The sequence below is a fragment of the Balaenoptera ricei genome, chromosome 8, assembly GCF_028023285.1.
Source record: "Balaenoptera ricei isolate mBalRic1 chromosome 8, mBalRic1.hap2, whole genome shotgun sequence".
Classification (NCBI taxonomy): domain Eukaryota; kingdom Metazoa; phylum Chordata; class Mammalia; order Artiodactyla; family Balaenopteridae; genus Balaenoptera; species Balaenoptera ricei.
The window spans coordinates 104,807,272-104,826,994 of NC_082646.1; the positions used below are offsets into that span (position 1 = coordinate 104,807,272).

The 19,723-nt window shown below is 43.6% G+C and overlaps 1 protein-coding gene and 1 pseudogene across 1 annotated transcript; both read left to right on the forward strand.

Moving 5' to 3' along the window:
* The first annotated feature begins 6,956 nt into the window (after positions 1–6,956).
* On the forward strand, positions 6,957–8,715 carry SCGB2A2 (secretoglobin family 2A member 2). Its single transcript, XM_059929966.1, is given in 3 exon segments — positions 6,957–7,011; positions 8,346–8,552; positions 8,555–8,715. Coding segments are annotated over 3 exon segments (423 nt in total).
* Positions 8,716–14,371: 5,656 nt separating this feature from the next.
* LOC132370032 (protein BEX1-like) lies at positions 14,372–14,773 on the forward strand (annotated as a pseudogene).
* Positions 14,774–19,723: the final 4,950 nt, after the last annotated feature.

Below are 19,723 nucleotides of genomic sequence, written 5' to 3' on the forward strand. Positions count from 1 at the left end.
CAAGGGGACCTGGGAAGGGAGATCCCCACAGATTCACGGGCCAGGAAAGGGCACAAGAACTGGACTGTCTTCGATGTGGCATTGGGAATAAATAGGGATTTTTCAACCCAGAGGGACTGAGGCAAGGACAGTGGGGGAGGAGGGCTCACATGGAGCAAAGGACTGGAGAAGAAAACTGTCAGGCCCCCGCGGAGCTCAATCTGGAGTTCACACAGGGCAATCGTGTGAGTCAAGATCACAAGAATCCATCTGACTTACTTCACTTAGTAAGATAATCTCCAGGTCCATCCATCTTGCCGAAAATGGCACTATTTCATTCTTTTTAATGACTTTGCTGTACACCTGAAACTAACACAACATTGTTAACTAACTATATTCCAATATAAAATAAAAAATTTTTTAAAAATCCGTGTGAACCTTAATGTGAAAGTCCATAAGGGTCAAACAAAGGAGCTCAGTTAATAATAGTGTTGAGAGCTGTCTCTCAAGCCAGAACACCTGGCTCTGCCACCCACTAGCTGTGTGCCCTTGGTCAAGTTATTTGACCTCTCTTGTCCCGGTGTCTGCAGCTGGGGAGGAAAGATGTGCCCACCTCATGGGGACGGTGACCATACATCCCAGTTCGCTCGGGAAAACCCTGGTTTATGTCGCTCTCCCAGCGTTCCAGCCATTCAACCACCCCTTTTACCCTTAAGTTTGGCCAATAAATTTCTTTTTTTTTTCTTTTTAATTTTATTGAAGTACAGTTGATTTACAGTGTTGTGTTAATTTGTGCTGTACAACAAAATGATTCAGATATAGATATAGGTATAGTCTTTTCCATTATGGTTTATCACAGGATATTGATTCCCTGTGCTATAGAGTAGGACCTTGTTTATCCATCCTATATATAGTAGTTGGCATCTGCTAATCCCAAACTCCCAATCCTTCCCTCCCCCACCTGCCCTTTCCCTTGGCAACCACAAGTCTGTTCTCTATGTCTGTGAGTCTGTTTCTGTTTTGTAGATACATTCATTTGTGTCATATTTTAGATTCCACATAAAACTTATATCATATGGTATTTGTCTTTCTCTTTCTATTTACTTCACTCAGTATGATAATCTCTAGGTCCATCCATGTTGCTGCAAACGGCATTATTTCATTCTTTTTTATGGCTGAGTAATACTCCATTTTATTTTATATATATATATATATATATATATATATATATATATATATATATATGTATATACACACACACACACACACACACACACCATATCTTCTTTATCCATTCATCTGTTGATAGACATTTAGGTTGTTTTCATGTCTTGGCTATTGTAAATAGTGCTGCAATGAACATAGGAGTGCATGTATCTTTTCGAATTATAGTTTTGTCTGGATATATGCCCAGGAGTGGGATTTCTGGATCATATGGCAACTCTGTTTTTAGTTTTTTGAGGAACCTCCATACTGTTCTCCATAGTGGCTGCACCAATTTACATTCCCACCAACAGTGTAGGAGGGTTCGCTTTTCTCCACACCCTCTCCAGCATTTGTTGTTTTGGGGGTTTTTAATGATGGCCATTCTGACTGGTGTGAGGTGGTACCTCACTGTAGTTTTGATTTGCATTTCTCTAATAATTAGCGATGTTCAGCATCTTTTCATGTGCCTATTTGGCCAGTAGATTTCATCATTGTCCTATTCATGGGTTGTCGTCATGAAGATTAAAAGAGGTTTTCCAACAGTGCCTTGCATTGAGTAAGTGCTATACAATTGTTTGCCATTCATGTTTTATGGAATTTTGAAAACAAAGTAAACACGGATTAGTGCTAGGTATGGAAAAGATTAATAAGCCAACAGTATGTAGAATATGTTTGAGAGAGAAGTTATATATGTAAATTATAACACAATAAAACGCTTTCAAGAAGGAGTCAGAAAAATATCAAGTAAGCATGGATCAAGATAAAGCGCTTTATTTTCAAACTCAGGACTTTTCACCTCAGATCTGAACATGATACTTTCTTAGGTATTTTAGAGAAGGTAAAGTAGAAGCACCTAGTTCAGTGGTCTCTAAAGACTCTAGTAGTCCTTCAAAATTTATCATAACATGTTTCTCAATTTTATAAAATTAATTGCTGGCAGCTGACATGTAGGCACCTCCTGCTCTGTGCCCAGCCCTGTTCTGAGGACAGACATATTGTAACATGCTCAGGCCTCATGACATTCCTAGGACTATTCCCGTTGTGCACAGAGACACAGTTGTGAAATCCCCACGTGGGCTGGGCCCAAGGCAAGGGGGGCACCCGGTCTAGGAAAGGCCTGATGATGTGAACAATAGACAACTCACTGATGACAAGATGTCTACAAGACCAGGGCCTTTCCTGAAGTTTCTGGCCTGGGTAAGTACCTCTCTACCAGGGGGGGGAAAAAAAAATTGCACAACTAAAAGTTGAGAGTTATGTTTTATTGGGGGGACATTCTTCGGACTTCAGGCCTGGGAGACAGCATCTCAAAGAACGCTGAGAAAACTACTCCGAAAAGGAAGGGGGGAAACCAGGATATAGAGGAGTTTTTGCAACACCTGGTAGTCGGAACAAAAGATTACTGTTAATAAAAGAAAACCAGTTATCTCAAGTTAAGGAATTTAGCGCTTTTCTATGTATGGGAAGATGCAAGAGTCTGGGCTCACTAAAATCATTCCTTTGATCTTCACCTCAGCTATCTGGGGCCAGTTTCCTGTGTTTTCTCATCCTGAGTTTCCTCAGGCGCACCTTCGGGGGTGGCTGCAGTGGCTGACTGCTAGGTGGACTTGACAATGGGCAGCCTGTCTGTCTCCATCCTGAGTTCCCTCAGGGCTCTTGACGGCTGCAACATCCTTTGTTTACTGACAATGGCAGGCAGTATTTTAGTTCTCAAGACTTTCAGATTTTGGTGTGATCTCAAGGAAGAAGAGGTTCACCTCCAAAGAACATGCCTCAGGTTAATGTTCCCACAGTCCTGGAGGTGAAAGGCAGAACCAGTTTTATGGAAGGAGTGAAAATAAAGAAGTGGAGGGGGGAGGTATCTTGTCCCCAGAATACTGTGGAGCTGATTCATCTCAGTAACTTACAATTTTAAAAAAACTTAACGGGACTTCCCTGGTGGCACAGTGGTTAAGAATCCCCCTGCCAATGCAGGGGACACGGGTTCGAGCCCTGGTCCAGGAAGATCCCACATGCCACGCAGCAACTAAGCCCGTGCATCACAACTACTGAGCCTGAGCTGTAGAGCCCACGAGCCACAACTACTGAAGCCCGCGCGCCGAGAGCCCGTGCTCCGCAACAAGAGAAGCCACCACAGTGAGAAGCTCACGCACCACAAAGAAGAGTAGCCCCTGCTCACCGCAACTAGAGAAAGCCCACGCACAGCAACTAAGACCCAATGCAGCCATAAATAAATAAATAAATTTATTAAAAAAAGAGAAAACTTAATGATCATCTAAATTTCAAAATAACTTTGGTAGGCTTTTGGGCCAATGCATGAATGTCACTGACTGTTACTACTTATATTAAGTATGACAAGGCCTCAAATGACCAAAATATGAGTGTGAATATCTCAGGTCTTCTGTGAGAGCAAGGCCAGGCCAAATATAACTCTCTCTTACCCAGTACTTCCTCTCTCCCCCGAGACACCAGGTAGTCAGGGTAAAATCTGTGAATAATTCACCTCGATACCATGGGTGGTTATTGTAGGTGGTCAGTAAATGTCACACAAACACCAAAACAGAAGGTACTTCACTTCTCTAGTTTCTTTTTCTTTATAAATTTATTTATTTTATTTTTGGCTGCGTTGGGTCTTCATAGCTGCGCGAGGGCTTTTTCTAGCTGTGGTGAGCGGAGGCTACTTCGTTGCGGTGCGCGGGCTTCTCATTGCGGTGGCTTCTCTTGTTGCGGAGCACGGGCTCTAGGCGCGAGGGCTTCAGTAGTTGCGGCACGTGGGCTCAGTAGTTGTGGCTTGCGGGCTCTAGAGCACAGGCTCAGTAGTTGTGGCACACGGGCTTAGTTGCTCCGCGGCATGTGGGATCTTCCCGGACCAGGGCTCGAACCTGTGTCCCCTGCATTGGCAGGCAGATCCTTAACCACTGTGCCACCAGGGAAGCCCACTCCTCTAGTTTCTGAACTGAATTTGGGGACCTGAGTCAAAGTCCCTTTTGGGAAGAGAAAAAAAGCAAGCTAGCAACACAAGCATCCTGACCTTTTGATTTCTTCTATTTCTCCTTGTGAATGCTGGCTTGCAATGGAGTCTTTTGCAAGCCAAGTTATTGTTATTTGATTCACCTGAGACTGATCAGCCCCTGCTATGGAGAACACACCTCGTTATTGTGGGCACCACGTACATGATGAGGGCTTCTTTTTTTCTGAGTAAGAAATCTCTGAGGGGGTCCAGTGTCCTAGCAGGTAACAGGGCAGGTCCCTAACAGCTGGGTCACCAGGCAGAGTCTCCATTAAGTCCTGGCCAAGGACACATTTCATTCTAATGTCGTTCACTTGCCTTTGGAATGAGGATCGCCAGCAATGGTCAACTGGGTGAAAGTACACATGTAAGAACATAACCTTCTTCCCTATTTCTAGCCTCTTGCTAAATCAGTATTGCTCTTGGCAATTTATGCCCCAGCTGAATGATGGAAACAAATGAGTCTCAAGTAATCCAGACTGCAAATAATACATTCATGGGTAATTAGCTATTGACTTGTTTCTCTGGCTCTCTCATCCATTTCTTTTTTTTTTTTTTTAACCTAAGCTGACTTTGTTTCTCTTGTTCCTATTCCCTTTCTTTTTTTTTTTTTTTTAATAAATTTATTTATTTATTTATTTATTTTTGGCTGCGTTGGGTCTTCGTTGCTGTACGCGGGCTTTCTCTAGTTGCATTGAGCGGGGGCTACTCTTTGTTGCGGTGCGCTGGCTTCTCATTGCAGTGGCTTCTCTTGTGGAGCACAGGCTCTAAGCGTGCGGGCTTCAGTAGTTGTGGCACGTGGGCTCAGTAGTTGTGGCTCGCAGGCTCTAGAGCGCAGGCTCAGTAGTTGTGGCACACGGGCTTAGTTGCTCCGCGGCATGTGGGATCTTCCCGGACCAGGGCTGGAACCCGTGTCCCCTGCATTGGCAGGCGGATTCTTAACCACTGCGCCACCAGGGAAGTCCCCTATTCCCTTTCTATCATCCCTGCTTCAACTGCTGTGGGTTTTCTCTCCTATGAGGCTGTCTTGTCCCTCTCTGACACCAAGAGACACACTTTCCTTTCTTTCCGTGTCATGCCAAGTACCATCTGCCCTCTAGGCCTCTGTACTTGCTGTTCCCTCTGCCTAGAACACTATTTCCCATAACTTCCCCTGGATATCATTGTCCACTCATCCAAGCTTAAAAGTCCTTCCTCATATAGCTTGCCTGGACCTCCCTACACGATGCAGCCCCAGTGGTTGTTTTGTTGTTCGTTAGAGCCATCACTTTCTGATAATATTCTTCCAATTGTAGGCTTGTTTGTTGCCTCCCTCGTTACAGGTAAGCTCCACAAGGGCAAGGTCCTCCTCTAACTTATCCCTACAACTGAATGTGTGGCACATAGCACAGGGCCAGTCATAGGAGAAGCTCATGGTATTGCTGAACGATAGATGGGTGGATGGGTGGATAGATGGACGGATGGATGGGTGTATGGGTGGGTGGATGGGTGGGTGGGTGGGTGGATGGATGGATGCATGGATGGATGGATAGATGGATAAATGGATGGGTGGATGGGTGGGTGGATGGATGGATGGATGGATAGGTGGATGGATGGATAAATGGATAGGTGGATGGCTGGCTGGCTGGCTGGGTGGGTGGATGGATGGATAAATGGATGGGTGGATGGATAGACGGATGGGTGAGTGTATGGGTGGATGGATGGATAGGTGGATGTATGGTTAGGTGGGTGGATGAATGGAACCTCCCATCGATCCATGATTACCCTGTTTTAAGCCCTGTGATAGGTTCTTTACCTAGAGTGTCTGTCATCCTTACAAAACCAGGCATGGCATCATTTATGCCCATTTTAGCAGTGTGGAAAAGGGAGCTCAGAATTACCAGGACTTTGTCCAAGGACACTTCATGATTAGGTGTTGCATCCAAGACTCAAATCCACATCTGCATGAGCCCAGGTCCCATCACCGTCCCACCATTCAGCTCTGCCTCCCCTAAGCACTCACTTATTCTACTTCACATCATCCTTTGAATCAGTGGGAAAAAACCCTAAAAAGCTAACAAAAAGCAGATGAAAATTAATTCATAGATTTATAATAGAATGAATTCATGAAACTGAGTTAACTAAGTGAGATAGTCTTTGAAAAAACAACCTTCAGAGAAGGCGAGCCATTATTAACATTTCCCAAATTTAAAAGCACCTTACTGAAAAAGCGTCTGTGGGCAAGAGAAGTCTGCTTCCCAGAGGATATATGTGGTACTGCACCCAGCTCTTGTGCTTGGTGAAGCAGCAAAACAGACACACAGGATATGAAGGTATTTGCATTTTGAAGAAGAAAGAGGAGAGGAAAAACAAGGGGGGTGGGGGGGAGAAGAGAGAATGACGATCACAGTAATAATAAAAAACAAGGAGGACAACACAGTCTCACAATGTTGTATTTCGCTTTATTCAGAAAGCAGTTTTGCATTCATTTTACCTAAAATCATGTAGCATTGTTGCTACTTCTGAAATTGTTTGGGGTCCAAAAGTCTCTGTCTCCTTGGTTTTCTACCAACACAGCACAGGCTGGCTGGGTTCTGGTTGATCCTTGCTGTTGTTTCCTGGTCTAATGCCAGGTTTAGCCGGTGACTCAGTCCCTCATTTGTGGGAAGGATTAGGGTGGCGACCTGGAGAATAAAAGGAGGAGTTCTGGGCACTCACCTCCAAAGTGAGTTCCTTTTTCTCTGCCACATTAGACTGAACTGCCAGCGACAGCTGCTCCAACATGAAGCCGGTGACAGTCCTCATGCTGGTCGCCTTCCCCCTTTACTGCTATGCAGGTGAGTACCGATGGGGGGGGGCACAGGTCTGGGGCTAAGGTCGTTGTCTGGTCCCCTGTGCAAGACCTCCCTATCCCCAAGCACCAGTAGAGGACAGGTCTGCACGTCATAGACCTAAACGTCATCACTAATTCCAGAAAATCTGAAGGAAGGTCCTTCGTGGGCTTTGCCTCTGCCCTGGAGCTGCACGTAGTGTCTCATGCCATTCAGGGAGTCCCACCATCATCACAGGTACCATGAAACCAGGATGAGTCTTGTGATTGACTATTAGAATTAGTCATTTCAGTGGGGCAAGGGAGAGATGCTCTGATGATCCCCTGCATTTATATCTAGATGGGTTTCCTGAAAGAGGTACTCATAGATTCTCCTTAAATATGAAAAAGAACAGGAAAACTCCCAGGAGAAAATGCTCAGGCTGTGGTGTGTGAAGCAGTGTCCTGCACCACGTGGGGATCCCCCATTCTTCACACATTTTCAGAATTGATTTGAGCCCTTCTGGAATGCCCTTACTCCCAGCCCCTTCCTGCTCAATGGTGGCTGAAAAGAAGAGCTCACACCCTCTGGAGGTCTCCTTCCACAGTGAGGATCCTGCTAGAGAAAAATGCCCTGGCAGCTAGAATCTGGTCTTCAACAACATGTCACACACATAGTTTGCTTTGTTCAATTTACAAAGTTCTTTTAAATAACCCCACTTCGTTTGTTCCTCAAGTACGTGCAGATGTGTTCAAGCTGACAGGCTCAAGGTCACCTAAACAAAAAATTGCAGACCCTAGAGTAAAACCCAGCTCTTAGGAATTCAGTTCCAGAGCTGTTTCTCCTACCCAACTGCCTGAAGTCGCCACAACAGATCACTTCACAAACAAGAATTTCATTTGTACATTACCTTTTGTTGCAGAAAATAATTAGCATCAACAGAGCTAATGGACAATGTTCTAGACCCAATACATTTACAATACTGGGAAATCTTGCTACTTGCTACTCTGAATGATAATGGTGAAGCATCACATGACTCTGAACAAAGGAAGACCAGATAATGTTTACTATGTTGCCCTAAGTTAGAGCATCTTATTTCTTCAGCGCCCTCCTTAATCAAACGTACATAGTGTTTGGCTTCTCGAGGCTAGCAAGAGGAGGGGTGGATGTTTTAGGGCTTAAAGAAATTCCAGATCCGGAGTTTACTCTCATAGAATTGAGAACTCAAGACCGTTCACCATAATCTCTTTCTGAATAGACATCTCTACTGGGATGTGAGAGGATGACAAACATCATGGTTCCGCCCCAAAAGAGGTTCACGCATCCATAATGGAGCCCCTGTTTTCATGCTTTCTTCCCAGGTTCTGGCTGTTCCTTTCTCGAGGAAGTGATTGCAAAAGCAGCCAATGCCAGTGTGTCCACGACTGAATACAGAGCATCTCTTGAAGAGTTCATAAACGATGAAAACACTGCAAATGCTGTAGACAAATTAAAGCAATGTTTTCTCAATCAGTCAGTTGAAACTCTGAGCAATTTCAATGTGATGATGGTAATTTCGGCTTTTTCTGATGTGCTTTTAGAACCATGGGACAGGGACAAGCAGGTTCTAAGTCTGTCACTGATTATGCCAAAGCAAGTGATGAATGTGCCTTATTTCAGTTTATTTCATTGTGTGGTGAGTCCAATGACTTTGACATCCAAGGCTGCAGTGCTGAAATCTTTAGTGAATGATATAAATGAAAAAGACAAAAGAGGGAAAAGACTACTCAGGCAAAGGGCTACCTACCCCTCAGCTCCCCTGTACACACAGAGGCGTGCGCGTGCACACACACACACACACACACACACACACATGCACACACACTTTCTATCAAGGTAAAAAACATCTGATTCTTAAGAAGTCCTTCACTTGTGGGAGTGATCAGCAAAAAAGATTCCCTTCTTCTTCCCCATCTTCTTAAGATGTTTTAAGAATGTTTCTAAGAGTCCAGAATAAAGCATTTGAGGAAGATTCCATACACCTTATTAAAAGACTTTAAAATGCATTTTCAAGCAATCAAAATTTGTTAGTATAAATTATTGGATTCCTTGACCATTAATTAAGCATCCCATGAATGACAAATGCAGATCATGGGTATGAACATGATGGAATTGTTTCAAACCAAAATCAGTAGTTTAACAATGAGTAAGTCTCTCTAATTATAAACTGATATTGTTATTCTAGCAATTTTTTCCTCTCCTAATATATTATTTAAAACATTGCATGGTAGACAATTTAGAAAGAGTACAAAAAGTGTAAAGATAAAAGTGAACATCACCTAAGGAGATTTTGAACATGGTACAACATGGATGAACCCGAGGACATTATGATCCATGAAATAAGGCAGTCACAAAAAGACAAGGGTTGCATGACTTCACTTACACCAGGTTTCAAGAATAGCCAATCTCATAGAAACACAAGGTAGAATAGCGGTTTCCAGGGGTTGGATGTTGAGGAAAATGGGAGTTATATAACAGGTATAGAGTTTCTTTTTTGCAAGATGAAGACAGTCTGGAGATTGGTTGCACTGATTGCAGAGTGAATATGGTGTTAGGTACATTTAAAATGGTGAAAATGGTAAATTAGATGTTATATGTATTTACTACAATTTTTAAAAATTTTACTGAATAATCCTTACAATTAAGGATGATGGGTTTTTTTCTTTAAAAACATAGCTCAGACAAATCATTCTTAGTGCACAGCCTCAAGATTTTGTAGGCCACAAAGTCAAAGGTAGAAGGCATCAGGCTATTTTCTATATTTCTGACAGTAAGGCCATACAGGAACTCAAAACTCAAAACATGGGTCCTTATACTGGAGCTGAGATTTTCACAATTCTGTGTGGAAAAATGATAATATATGCAGCAGAGTTATGGATAAGTTATTTCAAGGAACAAGAAATGTGCAGAAAAAAAACTTACTCAAGGGATCCCTGGTGGGGAAAAGATCTGGAAATACCAGAACTTCTTTGGCATTAATAAATGTCTCCTGAATGATCGAATAAATGATGAGATCATTCTGATTTTACTCCCAGAACTAATTCTCTTGGATGTCAGATGTGTGTGGACAGATTCAGGAAAACAATAAGAAATGTTTATTTTGCAAGATTGTACTTTACAAGAAAGAGTTGAAAATCTAAGTGATGTTTATTTTTGTTTTCCAGGAAATCATATATAATAGTATTTTCTGTGAACCGTTTTAACTTTCCATAAGATCTTTGACTCAGAAGACGTCGACTGGCGATGAGTATAAACCACAAGCTGTCTTTCTTTTTTGTCCTTTGATCTACACACTGCAAGACAATTGTTGAAACCTCAAATACATTTTCATTTCAATAAAGTATCTGCAAACCTGAAGTTCTTTTTTGTTATCTGATTAAAATAGAGGCTTTAGAGAGCTTCATCTCTCTCTCTCTCTCTCACACACACACACACACACACACACACACACACACACACACACATGATTATTCATTAAAGAACTCATGGGTGAGATAGCTAGTGGGAAGCAGCCACATAGCACAGGGAAATCAGCTCTGTGCTTTGTGACCACCTAGAGGGGTGGGATAGCGAGGGTGGGAGGGAGACACGAGAGGGAGGGGATATGGGGATATATGTAAACGTATAGCTGATTCACTTTGTGATACAGCAGAAATTAACATACCATTGTAAAGCAATTATACTCCAGTAAAGATGTTAAAAAAAAAATTAATCCCTTCTCTGGAAAACTGGTTTTCCTCCCCTCCTCACCCACCCCCATCTCCCCAGGAACCAGAGGGGAGGTTCTGGCAGTTGGGTCCTGCCCAAATTCCCTGATCCGCCACAGTCTTCATCTTCATTCTGACCCCTGCTGGCCATGGCCGGGCACTTTTCTCAGCTCTCTCTGTCTCTGCTCCAAGTGTGCAGGGCTGGGAACAGAGCCAGTGAGAGAGGTGACGCAGGCAAAAGCCAGGGTGAATCCTGTCTTGATTTTAAAATTTGATATATGGCACTGATCTTGACTTTTAAAAATAGTTCACAAAAATATTATTTATCCCGCTTCCTGAGATGTTTGGTGCCCCCTTCAATTGTGTGAATCTCCCTAGTCAGGTCCCTTGAGTGGCAACGTGGTCCATCTGCTCATTCACACAATGACCTATGAAGTCAGGAAGGTCAAGGGAAAAGTGTGCACTACATCAGAATAAAGCAAAGCAAGAGATTTTTTTAAAATATTTATTTATTTAGGCTGCGCCGGGTCTTTGTTGCAGCATGTGGGATCTTCAGTTGCGGCATGTGGACTTCTTAGTTGCCACATGCATGCGGGATCTAGTTCCCTGACCAGGGCTCGAATCTGGGCCCCCTGCATTGGGAGCGCAGAGTCTTACCCACTGGGCCACCAGGAAAGTCCCAAAGCAAGAGATTTTTAAATCAAACCTTAGCCCCCCTTACTTTTACCAATCCCCACAATCCTGTAACCAGGGATAAGTTATTGCCACATCTGCTCACACCCCCGAGGGTCCCTCTTCCTTACTGGGCCATCCCCTCCACCAGGTAGACCTCTGGCCCTTTCTCGGGACAATTCAGCTCCCACCAGGTTCAACTCTTCTGTCAGGTATAACACGTATAGGAATGAAGCACAAGAGAAGGTGCTGCGTTGGGGCGCCAGAAGGCCAAATGGGACTGTAGTCAGTGAAATTCCCATCTCCCAGTCAGACTGGTCACCGGCTTGGAAGGGAGGAAGTCTAGGATTCCGAGCAATGGCAGATCCCAGGAGGCACCCTCCCAGGACTGCAGAACCTGACGTCAGCCTCCAGACGGGGCGGGCCCAGAAAGCCCCTTCCTAGCCCCGGTCTCAGCACTTGGACAGCTTGGGTCTCCATCTGCCTCAGGACATCATAGAGCTGCCCCAGTGGAGCGAGGGTACCCATTCTACATGGTCACGTGTTTGCCAGGTGCACCGCCTGGCCAATGATATAGCCGAAGGGTGTCTGTTCAAGGGACTTGTGCCTGGAAATCCACGCGGAGTTCGAGAGAATGACAGTGGACCGTGCTGACAGCGCCAGCAACTGCCAGAGGTCCAGCAGGTGGGAGTGTTGAAGGAACCCTGGAGACGGGAGCAAAGGATGTCCATGCCAACACCTCGTGCAACTAACCTTGACAATGGCAAAATAGGTGAAATCATACAAAGTATGTTCTCTGACCATCGTGGAATCAAACTGAAAATCCAGAACAGAATGATCATAGGAAAATCTCCAATCACTCGGTAAAAAAACACCACGTTCCTAAAAAAAAATAAATCAATGAATCGTCAAATACTTACCCAATATATATTTTTTAGGTGTCTGTCTCCAGCACTGGGCTGTCGCTCTGTGGAGTGGAAAAGGGTTCAACCTGGGGTCCTCATTACCTAATAAGTAGCTTCAGCACTCAGGGGATAGGGAATGGAGAGCAGACGGTAGGTACGTGAGGGCTAAATGCCCTGCGGAAAATGCACTGGTAACAAACTCTGGTGGAAAGAAACAGGAACCACAGACCGGTGAGGAGGCTAGAATCCTTAGTGTTGTGTTAGAAGTTTATGGCAAGATGAGGATGGGGGAAAAGATCTCATGGAAATATTTCTCGTAGTTTTCCTTCTAAGTACACTCTGTAGGACTCTTACTACTTGGAGCTGGAGACGGGATAGTAACATCTGTCCAGGCAGAAACGCATCGTTCTAGGGCTTCCCTGGTGGCGCAGTGGTTGAGAATCTGCCTGCCAATGCAGGGGACACGGGTTCGAGCCCTGGTCTGGGAAGATCCCACATGCCGCGGAGCGACTAGGCCCGTGAACCACAACTACTGAGCCTGCGCGTCTGGAGCCTGTGCTCCGCAACAAGAGAGGCCGCGATAGTGAGAGGCCCGCGCACCGCGATGAAGAGTGGCCCCCGCTCGCCGCAACTAGAGAAAGCCCTCGCACAGAAACGAAGACCCAACACAACCATAAAAAATAAATAAATAAATAAATAAATAAATAAATAAAAATTTAAGATGTGTTTAAAAAAAAAAAAAAGAAATGCATCGTTCTAGCTATACTTCTAACACATGTCTTGGACTAAAGCAAATATTGCGTCTCCTGGAAGTAAACACTCGAGTTAAACCACTTCTCACAAAATACATGAACAGAATGGAAAATAATCTGGGAAAAAAAAAATATATATATATATATATCTGAATCACTTTGCTGTACACCTGAAACTAACACAATATTGTAAATCAACTATATTTCAGTAAAAAAAAAAAAAAAATGAACAGGATGGCAATTGCCTGGGGATGGTAGTAAAGATCAATGTGTTTTATCAGTTTCTGACTAAAAGGGCTCAGTGAGGGCTAAGATAGATGAGTGAAAAAGACTGATGTCTGAATGAATCCTAGTTTCCATGAACTTTCAGAAAATCAAAGTTGAAAAGAAAAATCTAAACTTTTCCCACAAAATAACTAGAATTCATATCAGACTTTTCATCAGCAACATTAAAAGAGAATGGAGACAAAGTAGATTACTTATTGCCGAAGACTGAGGGGGTTAGTGGGAATGGGGAATGTCTGCTGTCTGGGGGGTTCTTTTGGGGGATGATGAAAATGTTCTGCGGTGGATTGTGGGGATGATTGCACAACCCTGAATATATTGAAAACCACTGCAGTGTACCCTTTAAATGCATGCATCTATGATATGTGAATTATATCTCAATAAAGCTGTTGAAAAATGTGTTTTATTTATAGATCTTGCTGAGGGTGACAGGATTAGAAATGAAATATTGGGACCTCCCTGGCGGCCCAGTGGTTAAGACTTCGCACTTCCAATGCAGGGGGCACAGGTTCCATCCCTGGTCGGGGAACTAAGATCCCACATGCTGCGCGACAGGACCAAAAAATAAAATACATAAAAATAAATTTTTAAAAAATTATTTTTAAAAAAAGAATTTAAGGAAAAGAAATGAAATATAGGGTTTGCCTACCAAGATCAACAATTTACAAAATAGTTTATGCTCTAGACAGTAAGGATACTAAAAACAGATATCAGCCCGGCTGTGGCTCGCTTCCTTCTCGGTCCCTGCTCCTGGTGGCCCTGAGCGAGTGCGGGTCGGGGTCGGCCCCCAAGAGTAGGAGGTGCAGGGGGAGCAGGTAAGGGAGCCGGAGGAGGGTCCCCAGAGGTGGGGTGGGCGAGCGGACACGGCCTGTGGACCCCTCCCCAGGGGTCCCGGGGCAGAGACGGCAGCCCCCGTGCCCCCCGCGGCCTGGCGTTTGGCCACAGAAAACGGTCTGCGAGTCTAAGTGTCACGGCGGCGCACCTGAATCGGGAGGAGCAGGAGACAGCGAGGATGGGCCCAGGAGCGATGGCGGCCAAAGAGGAACAAGCAGTAAAAATCTCAACACGGAACATGCCAACCAGGAGAATGAAAACAAGGATGAAAAGGGGCAAGATGCTAATAAAGGAGAGCCTGTGGCCCTTTGGAAGCTGGTGAATATTGTGTACCTAGAGGAAATCGTAGGCGGTTCTGCATTAGGCAGCCCATCCTGCAGTGTAGATGGGACATGACTCAGAGTCTTGGAGAGCCACAGGCAAGGATGAGAGAAGAGAATATGGAAAGGATTGGGGAGGATGTGAGGCAGCTGAGGGAAAAGCAGCGAGTCATAGTCTGCGGGCAGTTAGCCCTGACCCCCCTCACCATGACCATCATGATGAGTTTTGCCTTATGCCTTGAATCCTGATGTTTTCCCTGAAGTTAGTAGGGAGACACACCGCTTCCTAAACTTACATGTTTGTGACATACCTTTGTTGTAAACCTTTTGGTGTTACTTGTTTCTTGTGGGTCTCCTATTACCAGCTTCTAATTGAATGTTGTGTTTCTGACCCAATCTGTAAGTTTCTATCAGCAGGAGAGTTTTATCTATTGCATGGAGAGATGTTCATTATATATTGTGAAGTCAATAAAGTAGTTTAAAAAAGAAAAAAAAAAAAAAAAGAAAACAGATACCAGAGAGCTATTTACCAAGCCATTTTCCTCTGCCACCAGGACACACAGCTGGCTTTGTTTCCCTGGGGTGTGGCCATGTCACTGAGTTCAGGTCAATGGAATGTGGAGTCATGAGAAACATCACCTCCAGACCTGTCTCAGAAAGCCCCTTCCCTATTCCCTCATCTGCCACCTAACGCCAAGATCCAGTAGAGTCCTAAGGCCCTAAGAGATGCTTGAGGGCTTCATCAGGAAAGCCTGGGTGCCTGAGTGACCGCATGGAGTCGGGGGAGTATCGAGGACAGGGCTCTGGGAGTGGTCTGCTCCAGGGCAATGGAAGGCAGAACGAGTATTAAAACTTATACTGATATCTCTTCAGGGAGGTGTACTTTGTCACTGATGTTATTTAGAAAAGCAGGTTCCGGGGAAGCTTCAGTTTCACTCATCACTTTCAAATGCTCCACAGGCACTGCATCTCTTTACGCCCACACCCAGTGCAAATACTCCCACTGCCCACTCTCAGCACCCAATGGGTTCTGAGGAACATCCCCAGCTCTAGTCCCCCAACTTGGACTCATATGTAACAGTAATAACCATTTTTAGAGAAACCACTGAGATAATATAAGTAGAAGGATGAAGATATATATGTGTTTTGGAGGTAAAGGAAGAATATCAGAGACTGAAAGAATTATTGGATTCAGATCTATTGGGACTTCCCTGGTGGTCCAGTGGTTTAGACTTCACCTTCCAATGCAGGGGGGGTACGGGTTCCATCCCTGGTCAGGGATCTAAGATCCCACATACCTCGCAGCAAGAAAAACAAAACAAAACATAAAACAGAAGCGATATTATAACAAATTCAACAAAGACTTTAAAAAATGGTCCACATCCAAAAAAAAATCTTAAAAAAAAAATCTATTAATTGCCCACTTAGTCCTGACTCTGAGCAGTGTATTTGCCAAATATACACAATCTAACAACTGAATACTATTTTTAAGTTTATTATTATTATTATTTGCCTTTGAACACATATAGGAATATGCAGTGCATACCAATCCTGTTTTAACCTCATTTCAATTTCTCTTGTTTCCTTGGTCTCTACTCAAATGTCTCCTTCTCAGTGAGATCTTTCTTGATCATCCTTTTGTCAACTTCTACTTCCTCTCAACCATCCTTGTTGTATTTTCTTTAATTATTATTATTATTTATTTATTTTTTTTGGCTGCGTCAGGTTTTAGTTGTGGCACACGGGATCTTCACTGAGGCATGCAGGCTCTTCGTTGTGGCGCACGGGCTTCTCTCTAGTTGCAGTGTGCAGGTTTTCTCTTCTCTAGTTGTGGCGCGTGGGTTCCAGAGTGCTTGGGCTCAGTAGTTTGCGGCACGCAGGCTCTCTAGTTGAGGAGTGAGCTCAGTAGCTGTGGCACGGGGGCTTAGTTGCCCTGAGGCATGTGGGATCTTGAAAGGTGGATTCTTTACTATTGGACCACTAGGGAGGTCCCTCAACCTTCCTTGTTTTTATGAGTATTGATAGTTAGGAATGAAAACAATAAGTAGGGTAGTTAGTATTATTCAAATGATACATATATAAAATGTACTTACATGTCTGTGGTTATATTATGTCAATGGTTCTCAGAAAAGGGAATCCATTATAACCATAAAAACGATTAAGGACCACAAAAAAGAGCTTCTGTTTAAGTGGCTTATAAATATCTACATTTGCACAGAGTTTAAAATGGAGACATTTATAAAATATTTATTTTTTATTTAATCATAATAAATTCATATATTTTAATATCTAGCATATCTTTATTAAAAAGTTTATATTTTCCAAAAGGACAAAAAAATTGCATTGCATTGGGATTACCATCGTTTAGATTTTTGCAAGTCTCTTTAACACATGACTGATAGAAAACTGCTGAAATATATTTTCTTCTGCATTAAATCTGTTGCTGTGTCACATATCACATAGCCTCTGGAAAACTCCAATGAACAACTGTAAGAGAATGAGAGTGACTTGAAAAATAATAACTTAGTATTATTATTAAAAAAGTTTGATCTCCCAGGACCCCTTGTAAGAATATCAGAGTTCCACAGTGGCCCATGGACCATGCTTTGAGAACCACAGTATTATGCCAATGTGTGTGTGTATGTGTGTGTGAGTATATATAAAAGTTCTCCTCTGAAATCATTAAATATAGGCCAGAGGTGGCCTTGGATTAAAATGTGAAACATACACAGGGTGCAGTTCAATATCATACACTCTACCAATACCATCATCTCAACAACTGAAAAAAAGAAATCTCCCTATTATATGACTAGATGAAGGTTATTTTTTTTTTTTTTTTTTTTTTTTTTTTTTTTTTTTTAACTTTGGGTTTATTTATTTATTTATTTATTTTATTTATGGCTGTGTTGGGTCTTCGTTTCTGTGCGAGGGCTTTCTCTAGTTGCGGCAAGTGGGGGCCACTCTTCATCGCGGTGCGCGGGCCTCTCACTATCGCGGCCTTCACTTGCCACTCTTCATCGCGGTGCGCGGGCCTCTCACTATCGCGGCCTCTCTTGTTGCGGAGCACAAGCTCCAGACGCGCAGGCTCAGTAGTTGTGACTCACGGGCCTAGTTGCTCCGCGGCATGTGGGATCTTCCCAGACCAGGGCTCGAACCCGTGTCCCCTGCATTGGCAGGCAGATTCTCAACCACTGCGCCACCAGGGAAGCCCGATGAAGGTTATTTAATGAAACTCAATGACCATTCTTAATAAAAATTTAAAGTAAAATAAGTATAGAGGAAAACTATCTAGGTACAAAAAAATAATTTACAATGCCAAGAGCAAGTGCAGTTCTAAAATAATGGATGTGGGAATTCCCTGGTGGTCCAGTGGTTAGGACTTGGTGATGTCACTGCCAAGAGCCTGGGTTCCATCCCTGTTCAGGGAACTAAGATCCCACAAGCCACGTGGCATGGCCAAAAAAAAAAAAAAAAATCATTAAAAAAATTAAAATAAAATAAAATAATGGATGCTAATGACATTTCCATTAAAATCCAGGATAAACAAAAATATGCCTGTCACATGCAGTCAGTCAGCCTTGCTTTGTGTCAACCCCCCTAAGTAGTGACAAAAATAATAAAATGAACCAATCCTAAATATTTCCAAAGAAGAGAGAAAACACATTCATTTGCAGAGAGCATGATTGTTTTGCCAGGAAACATGAGACAGGCTCTTGAAATACAACAAGCAGTATTAAGATAGTAAGATGAGATACTTTGTAAGGTGGCTAGATGTATCAACAATATGTAAAAATACAGCAGCTTTTATATGCTCTCTGTGGTAGCTACTGGAAATTAGAGAGGAACTAGGATATCCCCAGAGTGAAATCAGCAAGATGGCGGAAGTCCCAGCCTTTATTCCCTCGCAGAAAGACTGATTTAACAATGATACATGGGGCTTCCCTGGTGGCACAGTGGTTAAGAATCCACCTGCCAATGCAGGGGACACGGGTTCGATCCCTGGTCCAGGAAGATCCCACATGCCGCGGAGCAACTAAGCCCGTGCGCCACAACTACTGAGTCTGTGCTCTAGAGCCGCTAGAGCCACAATTACTGAGCCCGGGTGCCATAACTACTGAAGCCCGCACGCCTAGAGCCCGTGCTCTGCAACAAGAGAAGCCACTGAAACGAAAAGTAGCCCCCGCTCACTGCAAATAGAGAAAGCCCACACACAGCAACGAAGACCCAATGCAGCCAAAGATAAATAAATAAATATTTTAAAAACAAAAAAAACAAACAAAAAAAAACCAATGATACATGGACCAAAACACCTTTATGAGAGGTCCAGATTCCCATTAAAAAGTTTCAATACACCAGATGTGCACAATACAGACTCTCATGTAAAGAAGAAAGTGTATATCTCCATTTACTGAGACTTACGATAAATTGGTTCTCTCAAGCTGACATAGTCCATATAGCCCAGGGCTGGCAAGTCAGAGCCACACCTCAAATTCTTTATTTTATTGATTGGCTTCTCTGCCTCTTTCTCTATTGATCGTGGGAAGGCATCAGGTCCCCAATTAGTGGTCTGCCACAGATAGACATATTCTAAACTGGATTCTAGAAAGCTTTTCTCCCTTAAACAATACCGCAGCACATGACTTCTGCCCTCTTCCCACCTTCCTATCTTCATCAGTCCCTTCTATTAGAGAACCTAATGAGAAGGCAGCTGGCAAGAGAGTCTGAGATTGGGACTTCCCTCTGGCGAAGTGGTTAAGAATCTGCCTGCCAATACAGGGGACACGGGTTCAATCCCTGGTCCGGGAAGATCCCATATGCCGTGGAGCAACTAAGCCCGTGCACCACAACTACTGAGCCTGAGCTCTAGAGCCCACAAACCACAACTACTGAGCCCGCATGCTCTAGGGCCTGCGTACCGCAACTGCTGAGCCAACTACTTCTCCTGCAATGAGAAGCCCACGTACCACAACGAAGAGTAGCCCCTGCTCACCGCAACTAGAGAAAGCCCGCACACAGCAATGAAGACCCAACACAGTCAAAACAAACAAGTAAATAAATAAAATTTTTTTAAAACCTTCATTTTCATTCAACCTGTCATGGACACCATAGGGTTACTCCTTTCTTCTCCAGGGGAAAGATGGCGAAAATCTGCTATTTCCATTATCATAAGTGGCACTTGTGTTTGCAGAGGACTCAAACTCCCCTATTTGGGAAGGGACCAGTGA